The sequence below is a fragment of the Panthera onca genome, chromosome A2, assembly GCF_046562875.1.
Source record: "Panthera onca isolate mPanOnc1 chromosome A2, mPanOnc1 haplotype 2, whole genome shotgun sequence".
NCBI lineage: Eukaryota > Metazoa > Chordata > Mammalia > Carnivora > Felidae > Panthera > Panthera onca.
Genome location: NC_138340.1, coordinates 5,978,643 through 6,003,379, shown reverse-complemented (window position 1 = coordinate 6,003,379; position 24,737 = coordinate 5,978,643). Strand labels below are relative to the sequence as shown.

Here is a 24,737-nt window from a genome sequence, read left to right as displayed (position 1 = left end):
TGGGCCCTGAGCAAGAGCCTGATCCCAGCAGACTCCCCACCCCTTTCTGTTTTGAAATGAGGGTGCAGCGAGAGGAGGGAGGTGGAGGAGGGGCAAGAATGCCCCAGCCCCACGCTGCTCCCACCCCCACTTTGTGCTTAGGCGCCGACTTCACCTTGGGGAACGTGCCTGGGAGAACCCGTCCTCCACCCCAACCCCAGCAAGCCTGGGAGCCAGCCTGAGGCCCTGGAAAGAGCCCTGCAGAAGGTCCCCACTTTGTGGCTTTCCCAGCAAAGAGGCTAAGCCAGGCGGGCTCCACCCCTAGGCACCGAGCATCAGAAGCCCCATGATGGGGTTCAGTTCCCTCCCCACGGGGCAGAAGGCACAGGGAAGGGGATCCAGGGCTTCTCCTCACCACCGCAGCCGCGGCCCCCTCTGCCAGCCCAGGGGCTCTGAGGAGGGCGGGGGCAGAGCCCAGGCCTGCGGCCAGCTGGCAGGAAGGCTACTGACCCCCAGCTGCAGCCCTCTGCCTGCCCCCAGGACAACCCGCGCCTCACTGAGGACTTTGTGGCCCACCTGGAGACTGAGCTGGAGCAGTCACGGCTGCGGGAGACAGAGACGCTGGGGGCCCTGCGGGAGATGCAGGACAAGGTTCTAGACATGGAGAAGGTGCGACTGGGCCGGCAAGTGGGCAGATGTTGGGGAGACCGTGGAGGAGGGGAGGTGGAGAGACCAGACGTGCTTCTGGAGGTGCATGAGCAGGCCCTAGTTGAGAAGGGGTGACCAGACAGACCCAGTGGGGCGTGTCAAGCCCCCCTGCCCTGGATATCTACACACACACACACACATCAGGGCACACACAAAGCAGCGTGACTCCTCAAGGGACAGCAGTGTGGTGGCTTTCACGGGCTTCCTGGATAGCCAGTCCCACCTGCCTGTGTCTCCACAGGCCCTGGGGTCCAGGATGGAGGTGGGAGGGAAGGCCAGGGTCCCTGGGGGTTGCTCTCCCCCTCCCCACCTCCATACAGAGACCACCTGCTCCCACCTGCTACTCTGAAGGGCGCCCCAGACCTCCTGGGCCCTCCTCAACTGCTGTCTCCCTGACTCCATGTTGACTCAACTCCCACAAAGCCCTGGGAAAGAGGTGCCCCAGCCAGCAGGGGGCAGCAGAACGCACTCACACGAGGCACAAGCCGTGCCCCACCTCCCTCAAGCCTGCACTTATCTGGGGTGCCCTCCCAAGTGGGTTGTCTCCACCCCGCCCATGGGCCTCTCAGGCTCCACCAGCTGGCCCAGAACCGGGCTTTCCTCCCACCTCCCTCCACATCAGAGGGAAATGTGCACACCAGGACACCCTGCCACCGTCCCCCAAGCTCCCAGACTCAAACTGGGGGCGGTGAGGACCTCTAGCAGCAAGCTGGATTTTGATCCAAGGGACTGGAGCCCTTGGAACCACCAGGCCTAGGCCTAGGCCTAGACTGTCCCTCGGCCTGTTCCAAGGAAAGGGGCTGCCTGTCCTGGTCTGGGGGAGAGAGGAACAGGGACAGGGAGCTGTGACCCACAGCCTTCTCGGCTGTTGCTGGGGCAGGTTCCAGGTCTGACCATGGGCCCCAGGGGGTGATCTCGGGTTCCCACGTGGCGGGGCACCCGCCCTATCCCAGCCTACTTGGTGTTATTAGCAGTAACATTTATGGAAGACCCACGCGTTAGGCGGTCACCCTGAGACAGTCCAGTGAGAGCGGGTGCCGTTCCGCCGCAGGATTTCTGCGGCTCTAGGCCCGGGGCCCCGTGGGGTCGGGTCTGCTCCCCAGGGGCCTGGGCCGCCTTCCCAGTGTATCCCGGGGTCTGGGGGCGAACCCCTCCTCGCCGGGGTGCCCGGGGTGGAGCTCAGAAGACCGCGAGGCAGGGGTGTTGGTCCCGCAGGCAGGGCCGCCCGACGCGCGGCTTCCCCCGCCCCGGGCGCTGACCCCCTCTCGCCCCGCAGAGGAACAGCTCGCTGCCCGACGAGAACAACGTGGCGCGGCTGCAGGAGGAGCTGAAGGCGCTCAAGGTGCGGGAGGGCGAGGCCGTGGCCTCGGCGCGGGAGCTGAAGCTACAGCTGCAGGAGCTCTCGGACACCTGGCAGGTGAGGGCCCCAGCCCGACGCGCGCGGAGCGGCCCGCGCGACCCTCGGGGCTGGAGACGCACCGCCCGCCTCTCCCCGCCCCCTCCAGGCCCATCTGTCCCGCGGCGGCCGCTGGAAGGAGTCCCCGCGGAAGCTGGTGCTGGGCGAGCTGCAGGACGAGCTGATGAGCGTGCGTCTGCGCGAGGCCCAGGCTCTGGCCGAGGGGCGCGAGCTGCGGCAGCGCGTGGTGGAGCTCGAGACGCAGGTGGGCCCGAGCGCCCGCGCCGCGGCGGGGGCCGGGGAGGGGGGGGTGGGGGTGGCGGGGTGGGCCCCGCGGCTGGGCCGTGACCCCGCCCCCCGGCCGCCCTCAGGACCACATCCACCGCAACCTGCTGAACCGCGTGGAGGCGGAGCGCGCGGCGCTGCAGGAGAAGCTGCAGTACCTGGCGGCGCAGAACAAGGGGCTGCAGACGCAGCTGAGCGAAAGCCGCCGGAAGCAGGCGGAGGCCGAGTGCAAGGTGCGCCCCCGCCCGCCGCCCCCGCCCGGCCCGGCCCCCGCCCCGCCGCACGCCTTGACGCGCCCTCGCCCCCTCTGCCCCCCCCAGAGCAAGGAGGAGGTGATGGCCGTGCGCCTGCGGGAGGCGGACAGCATGGCGGCGGTGGCCGAGATGCGGCAGCGCATCGCCGAGCTGGAGATCCAGGTGAGCGGCGGGGCGGCGGCGGGGGACGGGCCCCGGGGCGGGCCCGGCCCTGACCCCCCGTGACCTGGCCCGCCCCGCAGAGGGAGGAGGGCCGCATCCAGGGCCAGCTGAACCACTCCGACTCGTCGCAGTACATCCGCGAGCTCAAGGACCAGATCGAGGAGCTGAAGGCCGAGGTGAGCGCGGGGCCGCCCCGGCTGGCGCGGGACGGGCGGAAGCCCCGCGTGTCCTCGGCGGGTGACGCTGGGGCGTCGGCGCCCGGGAGGGCGCGGGAGGAGCGGCCTGGCGGGCCGGGCTCCGTCCGTGGGCGCGTCCGTCCGCGCCTTCAGCGCGCCGGTTCCCCGCCCCAGGTGAGGCTGCTGAAGGGCCCGCCGCCCTTCGAGGACCCGCTGGCCTTCGACGGGCTGGGCCTGGCGCGGCACCTGGACGAGGACTCGCTGCCGTCGTCCGACGAGGAGCTGCTCGGCGTGGGCGTGGGCGTGGGCGCGGCGCTGCAGGACGCGCTCTACCCGCTGTCCCCGCGCGACGCGCGCTTCTTCCGCCGTCTGGAGAGGCCGGCCAAGGACAGCGAGGGCAGCTCAGACAGCGACGCCGACGAGCTGGCCGCGCCCTACAGCCAGGGCCTGGACAACTGAGGCCGAGCCCCGCGTGCGGAGCCAGGGGGCCACCACCCCTTCCGCCGCCGCCTGGGGCCGCACCTGATAAACTCCGTGCGCTCCGTGGTCCCGCCCACCCGGGGGCTAGGCCCAGAGCGGCGCGGCGCAGAGGGCAGGGCCGCGGGCTGAGGATCCTCAGGGTCCCCCGGCAGGCCCACTCTCCACAGCAGTGTTTACCCATCTTGGTCTGTACCCCTCCGGGTCCAGTTCCCGGGAGGGTCTGCCCCTCTTAACAGCCAGGGCAGGGGACGACCCGGAGGTCCCAGGACTGGACGCGCAGGAAGCTCCCTCCTCCCAGCAGTCCCTCTTCTGGGACACGGTGGCCCTGCTGGGAAGGGCCCAGGGGCTAAAGGAGGCCTGAAGAAGAAGGGGGGCGGCTCTGGGCTGGACATTACCACCCCACGATGCCCCTGGGGACCCTTGGCGGCTGGGCACAGATGGCCAGGCTGGCCTTTCCTGCCTGGTGCAGGCATCATGGCCCCTGCAGCAGAAACCAAAGTCCCCCCTACTGTGTGCAGGGCCACCTGGGGTGTGAGCGGACAGCGGAAACCAGCCCAGGCGTGGGCAGTGACTGTCCCTGCTTCTTGGGGGCCAGAGCAGCTGCAAGGAAGTGAAGAGACCCCCCTCGCCCCAGCGCCCCCCCATATTCCTGTGTGAGACACTCTCATCACCTTGTCTTGGCCAACGATGGAGAGGCTCCCCCACCCAAGCTAGCCTGCTCTCCAAGGGGGTCCCCAGCCTCTTCATCCCTTCCTTCCCTGTGGCCCCAGCCCCACCCTCCCCAGGGGAGGACTCTTCCCAGTGGTTACCTCCCCTCCGCTGCTCATGGTGGTCCCGTGGTCTTTGCAGAGTCGGAGCTGAGAACGGTGCCAAAGTCCAACGATGCCCCCAGCCCCTTGCCCCCAGGGCCTTGCGACCCTCGGGCCTGACCCTGTCGGTGCTCCTGGAGCCCGGAGCAGCATCAAAAGCAATCTCCCTGGCACTTCCTGGGGTGGGGACCCATGGTCAGTTCCCCCGTCCCGGTTGCCCACTCCTCAGTGTTACAAAAGCCTGGGGACCAGGGTGGGCGCCCACGGGGCTCTCCCACGTGCCCCCCACACTGCCCACCACCATTTTGCACACTGCCTGTTCACACTCCACACGTCGCCCAGGCGGGAAAGATGGAAAATAAAGTGTATTTACACAGTCACAGACAAGGTGCGACAGGCCTGGGGGGCTTGCAAGCAGCCGTGAGTCCCCAGCCCCTTGTCCTGAAAAGCAGTGTAGAGGACATCAGACTGCCCCACAGTTTAAGAGAACCAGCAGGGGTGCCAAAGAGGCTGCCTGGGATGGGGGACAGCAAGGGAGAGGAAAGGTCACTCGTTGGCTCAGTGTGAACAAAAGTGTGGGGGCTGGGAGAGATAGTACGGTGTGTGGGGGGGGGGGGTGGACAAGTTGCAAAGGACTTCAAGTGTCAGGCTGACAGATGGACGCTTATGTCTTGCTATTTTCAGAAGGGTGGCTCTGGAGACGGTGACAGGGGGGAGGTATTGGATGGGGGGCCTGATTTTCCACCTGGACAATATGCTTGGGCCTCCCAGGAGAGACGTGGAGGCATGAGGGGCCCCAGGGCTTCAGGAAGATACAGGACCTGGTTGGGGTTCGTTCAAACTCACACCCATCCTCAGGCCTTCCAGGTGCTCTGCCTTGTGCCCAGCTCTGCGGGGTCCCCAGTGTGGTGGAGACAGACAAGGGGGTGGGGGGCTGAGCCTGCCTACCAGTGGGGTGAGTACCCAAAAGAATCCAGGAAGGCTTCCTGGAAGGGGCGGGGTGGGGGGTGGAGTTCTCTCCAAAGGCAAAAGCAGAAATCGAGACTTGGCGGGGTCAGAGGAGGCACATGATGCCTATGAGGAAGGAACTGGAGAGAGCGGGCATGGCCAGACTGAGAATTGCTTCTCCAGTCGGGAGCCAGAATTTGTGCTTTGAACTGAGGGCACTGAGGAGACATGGAAGGCTTAGGTAGGGAGGGGGCACCAGCAGATTGACCACAGTGTTGGGGGTCAATCAGGAGGCCAGGGCAGAACCCAAACAGCTGGACAGTAGGGACAGTGAGTAGGCAGGAGCTCTCCTGGGGGAAGGAGGCCCGGAGAGGCAGAGTCCGTAAGGGGTTTCTGCACGGAGCTGAGGCAGGTTCCTGGGGCGGGGGTGGGGGGGGAGCGGCAGAGCCAGGGATGGCAAAGGGAGGCTTCCCAGGGAGAGAATCTTAATTGGGTCCAGGCAGATGCCAACCAGGCCCTGCCCTCTGCACCCAAAGTGCCCCTACCCACTGCCACCTGGTACCGGCCAGGGAGCAAGGCGTGACACCGGTTATGCACCAGCACAGCCAAGTCCCACATATTGACCCATGGCTCAACAATGGTGTCTCCACGCACCATTCCCAGCCTACAGATTTAACACTGAGACACCCTCCCCCCAATGGCTGCCACCCCTCCTGCTCCCACAGGGTCATCCACCCCAGCTGGCTCCCCAGGGTGGGGCAGGGCCCTGGGGGAAGTGTCTGAGGTTCTGCCCTGCTCCATCTTAGAGGCGTGGTCTTGATGCCCTGGTGCCCAACATGTCAGGATTCAGCCCCTACCCTTGACTTTGTCCTAGCATCTGGAAGCAAGGCCACCTGGGTCCTTGCAGGGCCCAGCTAGAAAGAGAATCTCTGTGGCTTGCCACTGAACCGAGCTTGAGCGCGGGAGCGTGCTGGTTCCCCCCCATACACATTGGCCCCTAGGGGTGGAGGTGCCCGGTCCCACTGGGAGAAGGCCGACTTTCTCCTAGGACTCCAGACTGACATGAGGGTTGGGGACAGGCAGGGCTTAGGGATTAGGTCTAACAGGAACATGGCTATAGGGTGGACTACAGGGACTGGGTCTAGGGACAGAGACAGGGCTAAGGGTTCGGCACAGGGTCCCACTCTGTCCTTTTACCTGCTCTGTGGATTGTGGTCCCCCCCACCAGGGAGGACCCTCAGGGAGAAAAGGCCTAGGGGCTGCATTTTCTGGAGTGACACTGGGGAGGACAGGTCTTGGTGGGGCTAAAGGGGTCCAGGGTCGAGGTGACTCAGTTGCAGGAGGAAGGACAGGAATTCTGATGGGGGAAACAGGTGAAGACAGATTGGCAGTTTTGTTGAGGACTCTCGACTGTGGGCCCAGGCAAGGTTGTCTGGCTGGAGGGGCTTGAGGAGGACACCCTGAGATGGAGGGGAAGATGAGGCCCAGGGGTTGGGAGGCACAAAAGGGCCTGGTGAGGACTTCCTGGTCTCCCACCCGACCTTGGGAGAGGCTGCTCCTTTCCCGCAGAACCCTCTCAGCACAGTCGGCTCCCCAGGGACAAGGAAGCCTGACGCCGGAGGATCCTGTACCCTAGAGTCCCGGGGCCGGAGGAGTCCTGGGCGCAGCTGCAGACCTACCTTCTGCATCGGAACCTCCTCGGTGAGCGGAGGGCAGTGTGCCCGCGGGCTGGGAGGGCGCAGGAGGGAACGGAGATCGCCACTGGGTCTTAGACGACCCCCTCCCTTCGGCACTCCAGGGCGTGCGAGGTCAAGGGGCGCGCACCGTGACGAGGGGGCCTCAGGAAGAGGTCCCCCACCCTCGCCCCCGGACCTGGGCGAGCCCTTCCTGCACGTCTTTCCCCCTCCCCGCAAGAGCTGCCGGCTCCCTTAGCGGAGTATAGGAAGAGCTTCGGTCGTTCAACAACGCTGGGCACGTCTCAGCTCAGCCATCCGGTGGTCGGGCAATTCCACCGGGCCGCTCCTGCGCCTAACTGGTCCACCACGAGTCAGACAAAAAAAGTCCACGTTCACGCACGTGCGTGGGGGCGCCGCGCCGGGGACTCAGCACCAGGTCCCACCCCAAGCCTGCCTCACGCGCCCATTTTCCTTAGCAAAGAGGCACATCTGCGTGGGGCGCGGGAGGCCTTCATCCGGAGCTACAACCCGCTCGCGCACAGCCTCCAGCACCGGCAGGCCCAGCCCCTCTCGCCGCCCCGCGGTAGACCCCCTAGGCGACTTCGAAGGTGCACAGGCTGCAGCGTCCCGGCTTTTATTGCAAACTCGGGCAGCGCGTGGTAGACAATACACAGGACGCGGGGCGGAGCCTAAGCGGAGGGAGGGGGCGGGGCTCGAGGGGAGTCGGCGTGTTTCCAGGCCAAAGGGGCGGGGCTCGAGGGAAAGACCTCGGCCACAGGCGTGGGTGGGTCGAGAGCCTGACCCAAAATCTAGGGCTCTAGGGGGCTACGTCCAATCCAACGGGAGCCAGACTCCCGAAGGAGAGCAGACAGGCGGGCAGTCTAAGATACAGAGGCGTAGCCAGAGGGGCGGGTCCTAAGGCAGGGATGGGTATGGTGGGCGGGGCCAAGGGTCTGGCTCAGTGGAAGGTCTCCACCTCTACCACCGTCCAGTCACCCTGGGGGGAAGCCACGTCGTCCGGGGAGAAGCTGGTGACCGAGGTGATGCTGGCGCGGGACTCGTCCAGGGGAGACAACAGTTCAGCCCAGCGGCCCAGTTCGGCGTCGCTGAGCGCAGTCCGGGCACCCCCCGCGACGCCACCAGCCCCCGCAACCCCTGGGCCACCGCCGCTGCCGCCCGCGGCACCCTCGGCCGCAGCTAGCAGCAGCGTCCGGCTCAGCAGGTGCTGCACGACGCTCGCCTGCAGCGCCCCCAGCGGCAGCTCGCCCAGGCGCGCCGGCTTCGCGCCGCGCGAGGTCGCCCCCGCGCCTGCTCCAGCCACGACCTTCCCACCACCCGCGCCGGGCCCAGGACCCGAATCCAGCGCGTCTGGGGCGGGGGTCGCCGACTCGGGCCCCTCTGCCTCGTAGATGGTGCACAGGCCGTCAGCGGAGCCTGGCCCGGCAGAAGGAGGCCAAGGCAGAGGCGCTCCTGCGGAGAGAGAGGCTGGACTGGGCTCAAGGGGCGGGCACCTGGGCTCCAGCCGCAAGGCCCCGCCCCTCCTCCCGGTTCCGCCCCAGACCCGACTGCCCTGCCCGCGAGCTGGAAAGCCCCGCCTCCCATCCCGCCCTCCTACCATCCCCGGACTTCGCTCCTCCCACAGCTCGGCGAGGTCAGGGGGCTGCTTACCTGGGGTGCTGCGCACAGCCAGCGGCGGAGGGGGACCTCGGCTCCAGGAGGCCGGGTGGCAGGCGGCGAGCTCCGCGTCGGCGGGAGGGGAGGCGGCGGCGCCGCCCTCCGGCCCGCTGTCGTAGCCGCGCAGCTCTTCCGGCGTGCTGGTGGCACTGCTGCTGTGGCCCGCCAGATCCGGGCCGCTCAGCGTACTGGACGGGCTGCGGGAGGGCGGTGGCGGCGGAGCTGGGGCCAGCGCCAGGGTCAGCCGTGGGCCCGGGATCGGGGCATCGGGACCTGGGGTCGGGGGGCGGCGTGGGGCCTGCAGAGGGGGTGAGTCCAGGGGAGAGGGAGGGACCTGCAGCGGGGGCAAGGCCAGGGAAGGTGGAGCCTGAGGAGGGGGCGTGGCCAGAGGCGAGGGAGGAGCCTGCAAAGGGAGACTAGAGCCCTGCAGAGGAGGTAGGGCCAGGGAAGGTGGAGTCTGGTGAGGGGGCGTGGCCAGGGGCGGGGGAGGAGCCTGCAAAGGGAGCGTAGAGGCCTGGAGAGGAGGCAAGACCAGGGAAGGTGGAGCCTGAGGAGAAAGTGTGGCCAGGGGAGAGGGAGTTGTCCGCGGAGGGGGTGAGGCAGGGGGAGAGGGAGGAACCTGAAGAGGAGGCAAGGCCAGGGAAGGTGGAGCCTGGAGAGGGGGAGTGGCCAAAGGAGTGGGAGGGTCTTGCAGAGGTGGTGAAGCCGGAGGGGAGAGAGGGGCCCGCAGAGACAGTGGGGCCTGAACTGGGAGCAAGGCCTGAGGGGGTGCGGCCTGTAGAGGGGTTGTGGCCAGGGAAATTGGAGTCTGTGGAGGAGGCGTGGCTAGGGGAGAAGGTGCCTGCAGAGGTGGTGAGGCCAGAGAGGGTGGGACCTCTGTAAAGAACCGGGTCGGAGAGGGAGAGGCCTGTGGAGGGGGTGTGGCCAGATGAGGTGGGGTCTGTGGAGGGGGCGTGTCCAGGAGAGAAGGCGGAGCCTGCAGCGATGGTGAGGCCAAAGGAAATGGAGAGCACAGAGGAGAACCCTGCAGAGAGAGGGTGGTCAGAGGGCAGGGAGAGGTTTGTAGAGGGTATGTGGCCAGAGAAGTGTCCTGCGTGGGAGGTGTGGTCACTGTATAGGGCATAGCCTGAAGTGGGGAAGGTGATAGGGAAGGACTGGTCCGTGGAGGGGGAGTAGTCAAAGCAGAAAAGTCCTGCAGAGGGGGTGTGGCTTGGGGAGAGGGCGGATTCAGCAGAGAAGTTGCTGGAGTCAAAGAGGCTTGTAGAAGGGAAGTGGCTGGTGGTAGAGGAGCCGTGGCTGGTGATCCAGGAGCCGACAGAGGAGGTGTGGCCAAGGGAGAGGGGAGAGTCAGAAGAGAGGGCAAAGCTGGAGAAGCTTGGGTTGGGGGCATACTCTGCAGAGGGGGTGACACGGATGGAGAGAATGAAGCCTGAGAAGCGGCCGTAGGAGAGGTGGATGCCTCCAGAAAGGAGGTACCCACGTGTGTGGGTGGGGCTTGCGAGGGGGGTGTGGCCGGCGGAGAGGGGAGGGTCTGCAGAGCGAGTGGAGCAGAGGAAGGAGGGGCTAGGGGAGGGGGCGTGGCCAAAGGGCAGGTAGGAGAGCGAGGAGGAGGCGTGGTCGGTGGAGACGGAGGGAGAGTGGCCGGCAGGGGAGTGCCTGTGATTTGCGGAGGCGGTGCCAGTTGTGCAGTCAAACCCGGTGGAGAGGATGTGGCTATTGGAGGAGAAAAGCCCGGCGCGGGGGTAGCGCTCTTCCTTGGGGGTGTGGACTGGCGGGGGCGTAGAGCCTGCAGCCCTTTCGCCTTGGGGTGCGAGGGCTGCGAGGGCTGCCCGGGAGCCCGGGGTGTTCCACCCGGCGAGGCCCCGGAGCGGGCAGGGGAGGACAGGGGAGTGGCGTTGGAGCCTAAGGGGCGTGAGGCTGGCCTCTGGAGACCTCCGCCGGCGCTGGGTCGCCTCCTGGTGGCGGGGCTCGGCTCCGCGGCACCATGCTGCGGGGTACTGCTCACGGATTTCCTGGAGGCCTCGGTCGGAGGCCGCGGCCGGGCATTCGGAGCTGCCCGAGGGAGACCCACTTCAGCTCCTGCAGCCCGGGACCGACGGGAGGTGGCTGGGGAAGGGGCGCCTGGGGAGGGCCCGGAAGAGTCTGGGGACGAAGTAGAAGGCCAGAGGGTCACCGATACTTCCAGGCTGGTCCCCTTCACTGCCCAGGAACCCCGTTCCCCACCCCACCCCCAGGCCACGTACCTCTCCGTGCCCCGGCGCTCAGCGGGCTCCTTCTAGGTGTTTCTGGGGCTTTTCCTCTGGCCACGGGTTCCTCAGCTGGGGGCCGAAGCCCTTTCTGCGCAAGAGTGCCTAGCCTAGGGACAGGAGCGGCCCCGCTCAAGAAGGAACTCTTTGCTTTCTCCCAAGCCTGTATGTTCCCACCAATGCCCTCTCTGGGGACACGCAACCTGTGCCCAGCGACCTGTAAATGCACCCACTCCCCCAATTCATGTGTAAAATTGAAAGTTTCCAGTTAGTGACAGTAGCCCTTGCCAAAGGGACTGGAGAGGCATTTTACCTGGTGGTCCCGCTGGCACGTCCCGGGCTAGAGACAGAGCCTGGGCCTGGGGTCTTGGCAGGGGCCCGCTCCCCTCTCCCAGCAGCTGGGGGCCTGGAGGCTGCGGGGAGAAGGCCAAGTCAAGGCGGTGCCTCCGGAAAGGAAGGGGAGGCAGCAGCCTCACAAGGAAAGGGGGGACAGAAAGACGGGGTCTGAATGGGGGCAAAGAGGGCGGGATACCTGGACTCCGGGGGCCTGTCCCAGCGCTCCGAGTTGATCCCACCCGGGGAGCAGCCTCCGGGAGAGCGGCTGCCCGGGTACTTCCAGCTCGCTCGGCCAGGGGCCCTCGCCCTGCAGCTCCCGCTGCCCCCAGAACTCGGAGCGCCGCGCTGGTTACTGGGGGAGGGGGTCGAGGAGACCCCGGGGGTCTGGGGGTGGGAAGGCCGGGAGGGCGAGAAGCCGGAGTCCTTGTAGCGGCCCCCGCCCTGGCCTTGTCCCTCTTGTCCATCCCGCACCTGATGAGGAGACAGACAGATCAGCATCCCAGCTCCTGCGCTGCTACGCTGCCTGCAGGGACCCGGGTCCCGGCACCTCGCTGCTCCTTCCCCACCCACAGGCGCCCACACTTCGGCTTCGATCCACTTCCCTCCCACCCACACACCCACTCACCAGCCCAGCTGCTCACGGTGGTCCCCTGGTCCCACCCTCACCGCCTTCCTCCAAAGCTGAGAGGCCCTGCCTGCCCCAGCCCACCCGCCTCGGCTCCCTTTCAGGACCCGAGACCCACGCCCCTACCCCTCGCCCCTTCAGAGACCCGGACCACCAGCCTCGGGGACGGGGGTCTGCCACAGGCTCCAGCTGAGGGGGACGGGAGCGCAAGCCCTGGTCCCCTCCCCGGCCCCCAGCGCCCTCCCCGAGGATGCGGGCACCTGCCAGGAGGAGGAGCGGCCCCGGCGGCCCGCGAAGGGGCTCGCGGAGACAAAGAGCCGCGTCCGGAGCCCGTCCCCCTCCCCCAGCCGGGCCCTGGTCCGCTCCGCCCGCTCCACCTGCTCGCGCCGCGCTCACCTCGGGCTCTGGCCGCCCGCCTCTCCACGCTGGGTCGCCTGGGGTGGGGCCGGGCGGGAGCGCCGGGGCTGGCGTGAGCCGCCGGCAGGCGAGGGGAGGGGGCTGCGGGCGGTGGCGCGGGGAGCCGGGCCCGCCCCTCGGCCGCGGAAGGGGAGACGGGGGCGCGCGCGCTCGATCCAGCCCCGGGAGGCGGCGGGCGGGAGCGCGCCGGGGGCGGTGGGGAGAGGCGCGGTGGAAGGAGGGGCGGCTTCTCCGCGGCCGCGCCGCAGGGCCCCAGACTCCCAGCCGCAGGGGCTTCGGGAGGGAGTCCCTTGGGGTCCCGACGGGGCCTGGCCCCTTCCTCCAAACACACACACCTGCCTTGGCCCCCACCCCAACCACCTGGCGACCGATGCCCGCCTGGACGCGGATAGGCCGGGCCCTGGCAACCAGGGGGCGGGACCATCGTGCCTCGTGCCCAGTCAACCAATCCCGCCGCTCAGTGTCCCTGGTCCCAGTCCTCGCCTTCTCGACAGCGGAGGCCTGGCCCCCCAGGGTCCCCGCGGGCCTCCGCCCCTCTCATATCCAAGGCTTTTCCCAGACCCCAGGAAGCCCCTACATTGGTTGCGGGAGGCGGACCACGGAGAGAATGCAGCCGTGGGAATTTAGGGGTAGGCTCGGATTTGGGAGAACACAAGAAGAGAGGAAGGCTGGGGGAGAGAACTGTGAGAGGCTCCGAGCCCTCGGCAGGGCAGGGCACCCCCCTCCCCACATGCTCCTATGTCAAGTCAGCAAAAGCAATTAGCAGAGCCGAGCTTTGGGCGGGGGGGGGGGGGGGGGGGGGGAGTCAACCGGGGGGGGGGGGGGGTGTCAAAACTGGTGCCTGAAGGAGCAGAGACGACCCTGTCGGAGGCTGCCCAGCACAGCCGGTGGGAGTGGGAGGTGCCTTTCCCAGCCCGCGCAGGGGTCTCCGTGGAAGGACCTCCACAGGGGACTGGGGCAAGGGGGAGGTAGGAGTGGGAAGACAGAGCCGGCCGCCCTCCTTCATCTCTGCTTATTGCTAGGACACCTACCCCCCCCCCCCCCACACACACAGTTCTTTCTACCTCTGATACCTCCTCTGTCCAAACTGAGCCACCCCCTCCCCCATCCCAAAGAGCCAGCGCCCTCTGCCCCAACCCTTTGCCCATCACATGCCTGCATGCCCACACAGGAGCAGTTCACTACTGTCTGGAACTGGGGGGGCTTCATGCACAGGACGGGGCGTGGGGGGCTTTGGCACCTGGCTGAACCTGGACAAGGAAGATAGACTCAACTAGGGTGTGGCCGGAAGCAGGGGTTTGGCTTTCTCCCCTCAGGAGTTGCGCCTGAGTTCAGTTGAGGTTCAGGGAATGGAAGAGAGAGGGGGCAAGGTCAAAACCCTTTGGAATTTGTCCTTTCAATGACCCCTCCCTCCAGCCTGGGAGAGGTGCCCCCTCACCATTCCTCAGGGCGCTGCCCTCCAGAGTAGATCATTCTGGCCTCACCTCCTCCCCAAGTCTTCCGAGCATCACCTGTGTGAGCCCCTTCTGGCATGACAGCAGCCTGGTTCCCCCCCCCTCCGCCCACCCGCCCATTCACCAGCAGTGCCCTTCCCAGCAAGTCACATCCACTGGCCACCCCCAGATGCCTGCCCCTCACCTTTTATAGCGCAAGGCCCCTCCGAGGCTACACTGAACCCACTCTGCATTTCACTGGGATCTGGGCTCCTCCTTCTTTTAAGAACGCTCTTCAAATGTCCATCAACAGGGATGGATTACGCAAACCAGAGAGTACCCTACAGTAGAATACTCCTCGGCCAGAAAAAGCAACAAACTACTGGGGCGCCTGGGTGGCACATTTGGTTAAGCCTCGACTCTTGGTTTCGGCTCAGGTCATGATTTCACAGTTCATGGGTTCAAGCCCTGCGTCTGGCTCTGTGCTGACAGCATAGAGTCTGCTTGGGTTTCTCTCTCTCTCTCCCTCTCTCTCTCTGTCTCAAAATAAATGAATAAACTTTATTTAAAAAATTAAAAATAAATAAAAAGCAACAAAGTACCAAGCCACTCAAAACAGGGACAAATCTCGAAAATATCCTGCAGAACAAAAGAAGCCACACACACACACACACACACACACACACACAACGCGCTGAATGATTCCATTTATATAACATTCTGGAAAATCCAGGCTAATCTGTAGTGTCAGAAAGCAAATCAGTGATATCTGGGGCCAGTGGGAGAGGGAGGTGTGAACCACCCATGACACTCACTCTCAGGTTCCCGACCCTCAGAGATTGTGTGAGACAATAAATGCTAGTTGTGTTAAGCTCCTAGGCTTGGGGGTGATTTGTTTGGCAGCGATCGATAACTACCTCCCATTCACAAAACCTTAAAAGCTGAGTGTTAAATAACAGGTGTCGGTGAGGATGTGAAGAAATGGGAGCCCTCGTGCACGGTTGGTGGGAACATGGTGCAGGTGCAGCCGCTGTGGAAGACCGGGCGGCGGTTCCTCGAAAAAATGAAACGGACTTCCCATATGATCCAGCAATCCCACCCCAAAGAATGGGAAGCAGGAACCTGAAGAGATATTTGCACCCCGGGGTTCAGAGCACCACTATCCACGACGGCCAAGGGGTAGAGGATCCATCGACAGATGAATGGATAAACAAAATGTGGTCCAGCCACACAACGGAATACTTTTCAGCGTTAAAAAGGAAAGATATTCTGACACCCGCTACAACACGGATGGACCTCGGCAACGCGTGCTCGGTGGCAGAAGCCAGTCACGGAAGGACGAACACGGTAGGATTCCCCTTATGTGGGCTCTCTAGGAGAGGCACGTTGGTAGAGACAGACAGCAGGTGGCGGGAGGCAGGGGGCCGGGGCCAGGGTTTAATGGGGACAGAATCTCGGCATTGGAAAATGAAAAGCATTCTGGAGTCGGACGGTGGAAATGGTTTCAGAACAACGTCAGTGCACTCAATGCCGCTGAACTGCACACTTCACCGCGGTGACAGTGGTAAGTTCTACGTCATGGTATTTTACCACAATGCTTTTTTTTTTTTTTTTTAATTTTTTTAATGTTTTATTTATTCTTGAGGGAGAGAGAGACAGAGCATGAGCGGGGACGGGGCACAGAGAGAGGGAGACACAGAATCCGAAGCAGGCTCCAGGCTCTGAGCTGTCAGCACAGAGACAGACGTGGGGCTCGAACTCACGGACTGTGAGATCATGACCTGAGCTGAAGTCGGATGCTCAACCCACTGAGCCACCCAGGCGCCCCACCACAATGCTTTTTAAAGGCTGGGTGTGATCGATGGGGGGGGGGGGACTCACGCGCCACCAATGGGGGTGTGAAGCAGACGGTCCTTCGGGAGAATAACTGGAAGGCGTGGTGCATACGTGTGTCCCGTGACCTGGCTGTTCTCCTGGGGCGTCTACACCTGTGGCAGGTGCCGCAGAGTCCCCTCCGCCCCCCCTTCTCCAGAGCAACCCGCAGCCTGACAGGAGCTGACGGGTCAGCCCTTCTCAACCCCCTCGCCCCTTGGGTTGGACAACTTGGCGGTGTGTCCTCCACCGTCTCCCAGCAGAACAGAGCCCCAGCTGCCTGTGAACCTGCTCCGTTTACCCTCACGGATGCCTCCTGGCCTCCTTCCTTTCCCAGGGTCACTTCCCAGTTACCCACCCCCCAGGGCGCCCTGGGATCACCTTCTGGGTGGACCATTTGCCTCCAATTCCGTGTCAGGGTCTGCACCTAAGGCGACACCTCAGTCGTCCACCCACCTGTCATTTACTGAATGCCCCCCCACCCCGTGTGCCAGGTACCATCCCAAGGGTTGGGGACACAGCAGTCATGGGGCTGCCGTCACAGTGACCTCGGCGATTTGTACAAGTGTGCAAAGCCATGTGTATCAGGATGGTCACCCCGGCGTAAAGCTGTAGACCAGGGCATGGGCACTCTCAGAGAGAAGAGGGCCTCCTGTCTGTCTGTCTGTCTGTCTTCGAGCTGCCTGTGGTAGAACCCACAGACACCTGAAAGAGGCCGGGTCTCCAAGGGTCGCGCCCACTACAGGGCTTCGCAGAGGAACCCAAGCTTAGAGGGGGTCTCAATCTTCGAGGTTTCAAGCCTCGGGTCTCAGACTGTCTCCAGTCTAGTGGAAGTCGTGAGCCTCCCCGTGGGGGAGGGATCTCATTCCCCCACTTTGTCAAGGTCCCCTCTCCCTTCAGTTTTGCAGACAGAACGGGTCAAAGTTCACCGGATGCCTCCAGGCTGAAAGGGTGCTTTGCCAGTGTAAGACCCAGCTCAGGCCTTCTCGGCCAGGGAGGGATGAGTGGGGGTGGGGAGGCAGCCATCCTCTCTAGAAGCTGCCCTCCCAGACCGGACTCCAGCCCCAGATCCCAGAGCCTTCCAGCCCTTGTGCCGCCCCCAAGACCTGGGAGCAGCTTACCCATCCTCCGAAGTCCGGAGAAGGTCTCAAGGCTGGGCAGGGCCAGACAGGTAAGCACCCCACTCTGCTCATCCTCCCTTGGCTGGGTGGTCAGAGCAGGAAGGGGAAGCCCCCTCCCTTCCCCCGGACTCTGTTCCTCTGGATTTGGCAGCCAGGTGGCTGCCCCTTGGGGTGGGGGTGGGGGCAAGGATGAGGAGGCCCTTCACCTGTTCCTGACAGGGTCTCTACAGCTTAGATCCTGGAAGGGGGCCCACAGGCCGGCTTTGGGAGCCGCGCAGCGCCTCCGGGGGGGCCCCCCTAGTTTCCTTGACTGCAGCCCGGCCCAAAGTTCTAAGACCTCTGCCCTCCGGCCCGCCCCTCACCCTCCACGATCGTGGAGAGCTGGATTCGGATTGCCCTCCTCCCGCAATCCCTTGGCGTCTGGAGTAGGGGGCGACCTGGGAGGACCCAAAGGGAGGCGGAGCCGAGACGTCCCCGGGGCGGGCGGGCGGGGCGGCTCCCGGGCTCCTGTCCCGCCCGCCCGCCCTGACTCACCCAGGCTGGCCCGGGAACTCTGCGGGAGTCCCGGCTGCTCCGCTCCCAGGGACCCAGGAGTTGGGCCCAGCGTCCCAGCCAGAGCGGTGAGTAGGAGGCTCCCCGTCCCTGGGGACCGGGTGGCGGGGTGGGGGTCTGGCCCACGTGAGGACCGCCCCAGGTGCCGCCGGCACTGCCGCCTGAGCCCGCGGCCCGCCCGCCAGGGACACAAGGAGCTGGGGAGGGGGTGGAGGCGGCGAGAGCCTCGGCCTTGGCCAGACCTAGGGCGCCTGTCAGGGAGCAGGCCAGCCTGGCCAAGGACAGATCAGCAGGCTGGGGGAGACCCCCATGGGGTCTTGGCCATGTTCCCCTGGACGCCCCAGAACCCTACCACCGGGGGTCCCTACCAAGTTGCCCTCTCTGGGACTATTAAACCTCAAGACTCCCTGACTCCCAAATCCTGGCTGGGCAGCTTGGAAAAGTACTAGGTGGAGAGTCCCCAGGCCTGGGGCCTGACCCAAGATCTGCTACTAGGGGACCCCTACCCCCACCCCCGACCTTAGTTTCTCTCCTGTGTAGAAGTCAAAGGTTGGACCTGTGTGCTTCAAAGCCCGTTTCAGGGCTGACAGTTACCCCTGTGTCCTCCTTGCCCTTTAGCACGGGTTGTGGGCGAGGAGGGGCGCTGGACCCCGAGCACCCACCACTGCCCCCAGGAGGCAAGCTGGGAGCCTGGGGAGGGTCTGAGAGGGGAGACGCAGGGGTGAGGCATGCATAGTAGAGCTGAGGCTAGGCGGGGGGCACGACCCCGTCCCAGGCCGACCAGAACCCCCAGGGCCTGCCCTGCAGAGCAGCCCTCCGCCCATCTTTTCTCTGCTAGAACATTCTCTGCTAGAACACTCTCCTCCGGGCTCCTTTTGGCAAAGATGCTGCATCCCAGCGAGAGGTTCTCACCCAAGATGAAGCAGACAGGGCGCTAGGGGACAGATGAGACTTGGGAGTCACGCCTCACATACCGCTTGTAGCTGTGAAAGCTTCAGCTGGTTCCTTCCCTCCCCTTGAGTCTGGAAAATGAGGGTTGTGGTGCCCTCCCTCCCCCAGAGTGGGGATTCAAGGAGGCACCGGAAGCATCTGGTGGCCATAAGTTGCGTATGGCCGTGCTGTTGTTTTCCTCTGGGCTCCCCATCCCTGGAGCCCTCTGCCCAGGGCCCTCCCGCCAGCCCTGCTCAGACAAAGGGGGGGCCAGCCTTGTGTCTGTGGAAGCTTAATGGCAGGTTCAGGCCATCGAGTTTGAGTCATGGAGACAGATAATGATAACCCCAGTGTCTGCCTCTGATGGCGTTGTGTATATACCTTGTTCCGTGGGAGCCACTGGGCCATCCACCGGGGACCCTCGGTGTCGCCGCCGTCTTGCCTTTGATTGTAGTCTTGACCTGGTGGATACTGCAGCTTCCGCCACTGCGAGATGGACCCAGGCAGGAAGTTGGTCCTCGCCTGTGTACGTGGCATTTCTGTCGCAGCCCCAACAGCGGAGCCGTGTCCCTCACAGGTACCCGGGGCAGGGAGAACGGTGGCTGGCTGGAACAGGTCCTGGGTCTCCCCTCAGCCCAGTGTATCCGGCTCCGGGTACCCACCTGCATCCGTATGCACACTCCAGAATGCCCCCAGGTGTCCCTTTTGGTGGCTACATTGTTCATGTGGCCCCCAGGGTGCTGCTGATAAGATTCCCGGCTGACGGCACTGAAACGCTGGGGCACTTCTACTCAGCTTTTCTTTTAGGACAGGGCATCAAACTGCGAGTGAGGAATGGGGCATTGTGGGAGGGAGCCCGTGCTCTGTCTGTGCACCCCCTGCCTGTCCCCGGCTCTGGGTGAGTCAGGGCCTGAGTCAGGGGGGCGCTGCCCCTGCCATCCCTATGTGAGGGCCTTTGAAGGGATTAGGAGGTGTGGTGGACTACCTCGCCCTCAGCCCGGCGGGCAGGGCTTACAGCCTGCATCCCTGTCCGTCTCTACCTCATCCCCGCCCGGGAGTCAACCCCAGGCCTCAGGGACCTGGGGACTGCAAAGGGAGGCAGGGTGCTGTGAGAGGCAGTCCAGCCTGGGAGCCCCCTCAAAAGGCAGTGGGGGCCTTGTGGCCTCCCTTTCCTTCCGTCCAGCCTCCGGGAGAGGGGGAGGGAGGCTCCCCAGCTGCCTGTTCTGGGAGGGTGATGTCCCAGCTTGTGGCCCATGCCCCCACGTGACTCGCTCCTGGCTGTCCCGTATCTGAAATAATGATACCTTGGTCTAAAGTGAAACCCAGGGACAGACAGAGCGGGCTGGCCGCCCAGGAGCCTGGCAGCCCAGCCCCAGCCCAGACAGTAGGTGTCACTCTGGCTTTGTCCCTGAGTTTTCCATTTCCTGATCCTCTGCCCTCCGGCCATCCTGGCGACCCCCTACCCTCCCAGTCAGAGCCCAGGTTTCTGTCGTCTGCCTCAGTTTCTGGGCACCGATCCCTCTAGAAACCCAGGTGTCCTAGTCCTCCTTCCCCTCCACTGACCAGCCTTCAGCTTTGCCCCTCCCTGCCCCTCAGGCCCTGTAACCAGAGCCAGGCTCCAGCCGGCTTTTCCGGTTGGAGGTTGGAGGTGGTGCCCGGAGCGCCCCTGAAGGGGGTGGGGGGCCCACACCCCGGAAGTCCTCAGCCTCAGACGCTCTCTGGCCGGGTGGCAGAGACAGCAGAGGCTAGCGGTCCGGACACCAGGTGTCTGGAGTCAGAGCGGCAGAGCGAGTGGTTTGGGCTCGTCATCAAGGGTGGGAGATGGCTGGGTTCTGGGAGAAGGCCACTCGGGCAAGCAGGGGGACAGCGGCTCCGTGGACTGCCCTTCCTGACCTCTGAAAGGGCGAGCGGCGTCAGAGCGGGGGCAGGGATCCCGGGGAGCAGATGTGGTGAGACTGGTAGTAGCTTGGCTTCAGGAAGAAGGTGAGGTCTGGGGGAGAGAGGGGCACACAGCTCGTGCCTTCTGCCAGATTCGGGCAGGGCAGAGCACAAACTGGGAGCAGAGGCGTGTGTCTGGCTCCTCTGGGGGTCCGCCACCAGACGCCCCTTCTCGAGGGTCTCTGCAACCCCCGCCTCCTCCTCTCCCATAGGAAAGATGATTCCGGTGGCCGAGTTCAAGCAGTTCACGGAGCAGCAGCCCGCGTTCAAGGTGCTCAAACCCTGGTGGGACGTGCTGGCGGAGTACCTCACCGTGGCTATGCTCATGATCGGGGTCTTCGGCTGCACCCTGCAGGTGAGGCGCGAGGCAGCAGCGGGGCCTGGATGGAGCGCGGCCTGTAGGGGTTGGGGCCTGGGTGCGTGGAGAGGGGCGGGGCCCGGATGAGCGGGTAGTTGGCGGGGCACGTAGGGGGCGGGGCCCGGGTGGGGCCCGTCTGTGGGGGCGGGACCTACAGGGGCGGGGCCTGTTTGAGTGGGTCGGAGAGGCGGGGCGTGTGGGGTCGCGGCCCGGATATTCCGGAGGGCTACCTGCTTCGATCCCACAGTTCCGGAGACTGAGCGTGTGAGGTCAAAGGGTTGACAGGGTTGTGTGTTTCTACGGGCTGTGAGGGAGCATGTATGTGTCCCATGCCTCTCTCCTGGCTTCTGGTGGCCTCGGGCCTTCTCTCATCTCCCTTCTGCGCACGGGTCTCTGTGCAAATGGCTCCTTTTTATACGGACACGGTCGCACTGGATTAGAGCCCACCTTAATGACCCCACCTTAACTTGATCACATCTGCTTTGCAAAGACTATCTGTCCACAGGTATTAAGGATTAGGAGGTCAGTATCTTTCGGCGGGGGGGGGGGGGGGGGGCGGGAGGGAGAAGGAAGATGCAATTCAACCTAACTCCTTTTTTTCAGACAAAGATTGATTCTCAGAAGTTTAGTGACTCTTCCAAAGTCACAGCCCGCTGGGGACAGTCAGGGATTGGGGTCTCCCACTTTCAGCCTGCCTTTCTCCCCCCAACCGTGCAGGCCATCCCAGCTCCTTGGCCCTGTTTCCCCCTCATTCCCAGGTGACACAGGACAAGATCATCTGTCTGCCGAGTCACGAACTCCAGGAGAATTTCTCAGAGGCCCCCTGCCAGCAACTGCTGCCTCGGGGCGTCTCCGAGCAGATGGGGGGCCTCCGGGAGGTAAGCGGCCTCAAGAACAATCTGGACCTCCAGCAGTACAGCTTCATTAACCAGCTCTGCTACGAGACAGCCCTCCACTGGTACGCCAAGTACTTCCCCTACCTGGTCGTCATTCACACGCTCATCTTCATGGTCTGCACCAGCTTCTGGTTCAAGTTCCCCGGCACCAGCTCCAAGATCGAGCACTTCATCTCCATTCTGGGCAAGTGTTTCGACTCTCCGTGGACCACACGGGCCCTGTCCGAGGTCTCTGGGGAGAACCAGAAGGGCCCCACCACCGGACGGGCGACAGCGACCGTGGAGGCCTCGGCGGGGCCGGGAAAAGCCAATGAGGGTGAGAAGGAAAAGGTGCTGGTGGAGCCCGAGAAGGTGGTGACTGAGCCACCAGCCGTCACCCTACTGGACAAGAAGGAGGGTGAGCAGGCCAAAGCCCTGTTTGAGAAGGTCAAGAAGTTCCGCGTGCACGTCGAAGAGGGGGACATCTTGTACACCATGTACATCCGGCAGACGGTGCTCAAAGTCTGCAAGTTCTTTGCCATCCTGGTCTACAACCTGGTCTACGTGGAGAAGATCAGCTTCCTGGTGGCCTGCAGGGTGGAGACCTCGGAGGTCACGGGCTACGCCAGCTTCTGCTGCAACCACACGAAGGCCCACCTCTTCTCCAAGCTGGCTTTCTGCTACATCTCCTTCGTGTGCGTCTACGGGATCACCTGTCTCTACACCCTCTACTGGCTCTTCCACCGGCCCCTCAAGGAGTACTCCTTCCGTTCTGTGCGGGAGGAGACGGGCATGGGTGACATCCCCGACGTCAAGAACGACTTTGCTTTCATGCTGCACCTCATCGACCAGTATGACTCCCTCTACTCCAAGCGCTTTGCCGTCTTCCTCTCCGAGGTCAGCGAGAGCCGCCTGAAGCAGCTCAACCTGAACCATGAGTGGACGCCCGAGAAGCTGCGGCAGAAGCTGCAGCGCAACGCCCGCGGCCGGCTCGAGCTGGCCCTCTGCATGCTCCCGGGGCTGCCCGACACCGTCTTCGAGCTCAGCGAGGTGGAGGCGCTCCGGCTGGAGGCCATCTGCGACATCACCTTCCCCCCGGGCCTCTCGCAGCTGCTGCACCTGCAAGAGCTCAGCCTGCTTCACTCGCCCGCCCGGCTGCCCTTCTCCTTGCAGATCTTCCTGCGGGACCGCCTGAAGGTCATCCGGGTCAAGTGCGAGGAGCTCCGCGAGGTGCCCCTGTGGGTGTTCGGGCTGCGTGGCCTGGAGGAGCTGCACCTCGAGGGGCTCTTCCCCCCGGAGCTGGCTCGGGCGGCGACCCTCGAGAGCCTCCGGGAGCTGAAGCAGCTCAAGGTGCTGTCTCTGCGGAGCAATGCCAGCAAGGTGCCGGCCAGCGTGACCGACGTGGCCGGGCATCTGCAGCGGCTTAGTCTGCACAACGACGGGGCCCGCCTGCTGGCCCTGAACAGCCTCAAGAAGCTGGCGGCGCTGCGGGAGCTGGAGCTGGTGGCCTGCGGGCTGGAGCGCATCCCCCATGCCATCTTCAGCCTGGGGGCGCTGCAGGAACTTGACCTCAAGGACAACCACTTGCGGTCCATTGAAGAGATCCTCAGCTTCCAGCACTGTCGCAAGCTGGTCACGCTCAAGCTGTGGCACAACCAGATCGCCTACGTCCCCGAGCACGTGCGCAAGCTCCGGGGCCTCGAGCAGCTCTACCTCAGCCACAACAAGCTGGAGACCCTGCCCACCCAGCTCGGCCTGTGCTCTGGCCTCCGCCTGCTGGACATCTCCCACAACGGGCTGCGCTCCCTGCCACCCGAGCTGGGCCTCCTCCAGAGCCTGCAGCACCTGGCCGTGTCCTACAACGCCCTGGAGGCCCTGCCGGAGGAGCTCTTCTTCTGCCGCAAGCTGCGGACGTTGCTCCTGGGCTACAACCACTTGAGCCAGCTCTCGCCCCAGGTGGGGGCCCTCAGGGCCCTCAGCCGCCTGGAGCTCAAGGGCAACCGCTTGGAGGCTCTGCCAGAAGAACTTGGCAACTGTGTGGGGCTCAAGAGAGTGGGGCTCCTGGTGGAGGACACCCTTTACGAGGGCCTGCCAGCGGAGGTGCGGGAAAAAATGGAGGAGGAATGAAGCGAAAGGTGGGGCAGGTTGGGGTAGAGGCCTTCTGGATGCTTCCGCCCCAGAATCTCTACTATCGTCTTCAAGCGAGGTGGCCAAGAGGGCCCGGGCCAGGAGACGAGGAGCAGACACATCAGCCTTGGGTTGGGGGGGGGGGGGGGGTCCAGACAAGATCCTGGGATTGGTTTGTCCGAGAAGAGACAGGAGGCTGTGGATTTGGGGTGGACCGTCGTAGAGGGATCGACTCAGTCACAGGAGTCTCAGACCAAAAGCACACCCGTGTCTTTGGCTGGCTGTCCTGCCCTCCCCCTGGACATTCTAGCTCAATTAGTGCCGTATGTGGGGGTGAGGCACATCCCAATGGGATTTCAACCCTTTCTCCCCCAACCCAAACAGCTTACATCTGCGGTTCTCTCCCAAGGAGGGGACACAGACACAAGGGACCAGCGACCCCTGCCCCCAACTTTGATGCCAATCCCTTATTTATAAGTTGTTTGCTATGGACACGTGAACTCAGTAAAATGGTCCTCATGTTTGGCCTTGCATCAAAATCAACAGCCCCAGAACAAAACATCCCAGGCCCCACCCCTGAAAGACTGACTCAGGTCTGGCTGGAGGCCAGGAACTTGTCTGTAAATCAGCATCCCAGGTAATTCTGATGCAGGTGGTCCTAGGCCTGTATGTTGGGAAATGCTGACCTACAGAATCTGGATGTTCAGAGCCGGGGGTCTCAACCCTTTTGAAGACCTAGGACTTTTGAACATCTTATAAAAGTTGGGCACCTCCTTGCCCAGGAAAATGTACACACACATGCAAAATTCCAAAGCTACTTCAGGCGGTCAACAGATTCCCCCAGATTTCCCAGAGGGCCATTCATGGACATCCTAAGGGTGGCAGACTCCAGGGTTAAGAACACCTGCTGTGGAATTTACATGTTTCTGAGAACAGGCAGGGACTTTGTCTTTCAAATGTTCTCTGTGTGAGGGAGCATCTATCAGTGGGTGGTTAATAAATAATACTATGAGAACTAAAATTCTGATCTCTGGTATCCACTCCTGTTGTCTAAGCCTTCCATTTCATCCAGACCAATGACAGGCAAGCAGTGACACTAACGTGCCAGAATGAAGGGTATGAGTTTCGTCCTGGGAGCAAAGACAGACCTCAGCAGGAGAAATTAAGTGGCATCTTCTGCTTAGCTTTTTTTCTGGAGAACCCCTTTTCCTCTCCATTCCTTGTTATTCTCCGGACTCCAGTCTTTTATCTGTTCCACCCGTAAGCTGTCACCATAGGAGTCCCCACAAGCCTTCAATGCCCACCAGTGATCCTGTGCGGGCCCGGGAGTAGGCAGGGCGTATGGCACAGCCTGCCTGAC

The 24,737-nt window shown here is 63.9% G+C and overlaps 3 protein-coding genes and 1 non-coding gene across 11 annotated transcripts in view; 2 read left to right on the top strand and 2 right to left on the bottom strand.

Moving 5' to 3' along the window:
* Positions 1 to 4,649, top strand: part of EVI5L (ecotropic viral integration site 5 like) — a 30,415-nt gene extending 25,766 nt beyond the window's left edge. For 4 of the 7 annotated variants that reach the window (XM_081791508.1, XM_081791501.1, XM_081791503.1 and 1 more), the window contains 8 exons: positions 142 to 246; positions 520 to 648; positions 1,964 to 2,104; positions 2,193 to 2,348; positions 2,455 to 2,601; positions 2,689 to 2,784; positions 2,865 to 2,960; positions 3,135 to 4,649. In XM_081791508.1, the coding sequence (XP_081647634.1) occupies positions 142 to 246; positions 520 to 648; positions 1,964 to 2,104; positions 2,193 to 2,348; positions 2,455 to 2,601; positions 2,689 to 2,784; positions 2,865 to 2,960; positions 3,135 to 3,419 (1,155 nt within the window). In that variant the 3' untranslated portion in view covers positions 3,420 to 4,649. Of the gene's footprint in view, positions 1 to 141; positions 247 to 501; positions 649 to 1,963; positions 2,105 to 2,192; positions 2,349 to 2,454; positions 2,602 to 2,688; positions 2,785 to 2,864; positions 2,961 to 3,134 lie in introns of all 7 variants that reach the window. The other 3 variants (XM_081791511.1, XM_081791510.1, XM_081791509.1) reach the window with 2 other exon arrangements.
* A 2,842-nt stretch (positions 4,650 to 7,491) lies between these two features.
* Positions 7,492 to 10,577, bottom strand: PRR36 (proline rich 36). The gene is made up of 2 exons (XM_081791498.1): positions 8,542 to 10,577; positions 7,492 to 8,343 (listed from the first exon to the last, which is right to left on the bottom strand). The coding sequence occupies exons 1-2, from the start codon at positions 9,935 to 9,937 to the stop codon at positions 7,832 to 7,834; spliced, it is 1,908 nt and encodes a 635-aa protein (XP_081647624.1). The 5' UTR covers positions 9,938 to 10,577; the 3' UTR covers positions 7,492 to 7,831.
* Positions 10,578 to 10,579: 2 nt separating this feature from the next.
* LOC132674089 (uncharacterized) lies at positions 10,580 to 11,482 on the bottom strand. Its single transcript, XR_014136234.1, has 4 exons — positions 11,326 to 11,482; positions 11,107 to 11,206; positions 10,791 to 10,903; positions 10,580 to 10,689 (listed from the first exon to the last, which is right to left on the bottom strand). It is a non-coding gene; the product is annotated as an uncharacterized LOC132674089 (transcript).
* Positions 11,483 to 17,127: 5,645 nt separating this feature from the next.
* LRRC8E (leucine rich repeat containing 8 VRAC subunit E) lies at positions 17,128 to 24,445 on the top strand. Of its 2 annotated transcripts, XM_060630074.3 has the most exons (4): positions 17,128 to 17,217; positions 18,534 to 18,656; positions 20,230 to 20,372; positions 21,134 to 24,445. In XM_060630074.3, exons 3-4 carry the CDS (start codon positions 20,235 to 20,237, stop codon positions 23,375 to 23,377), a joined length of 2,382 nt encoding a protein of 793 aa, XP_060486057.1. In that variant the 5' UTR covers positions 17,128 to 17,217; positions 18,534 to 18,656; positions 20,230 to 20,234; the 3' UTR covers positions 23,378 to 24,445. The 2 variants fall into 2 exon arrangements, with proteins under 2 accessions (XP_060486057.1, XP_060486060.1); XM_060630077.3 differs by lacking the exons at positions 17,128 to 17,217; positions 18,534 to 18,656 and adding an exon at positions 18,702 to 19,843.
* The last annotated feature ends 292 nt before the right edge of the window (positions 24,446 to 24,737 follow it).

Bases quoted from the DNA above. Each gene is read 5' to 3' on its own strand.
- LRRC8E (XM_060630074.3), top strand. From the start codon at position 20,235: ATGATTCCGGTGGCCGAGTTCAAGCAGTTCACGGAGCAGCAGCCCGCG. The intron at 20,373-21,133 runs GTGAGGCGCGAG...CCTCATTCCCAG, and splicing joins TCTTCGGCTGCACCCTGCAG to GTGACACAGGACAAGATCAT.
- PRR36 (XM_081791498.1), bottom strand. From the start codon at position 9,937: ATGCCCCCAACCCAAGCTTCTCCAGCTTTGCCCTCTCTTCTGACTCTC. The intron at 8,344-8,541 runs GTAAGCAGCCCC...CTCTCTCCGCAG, and splicing joins GGCTGTGCGCAGCACCCCAG to GAGCGCCTCTGCCTTGGCCT.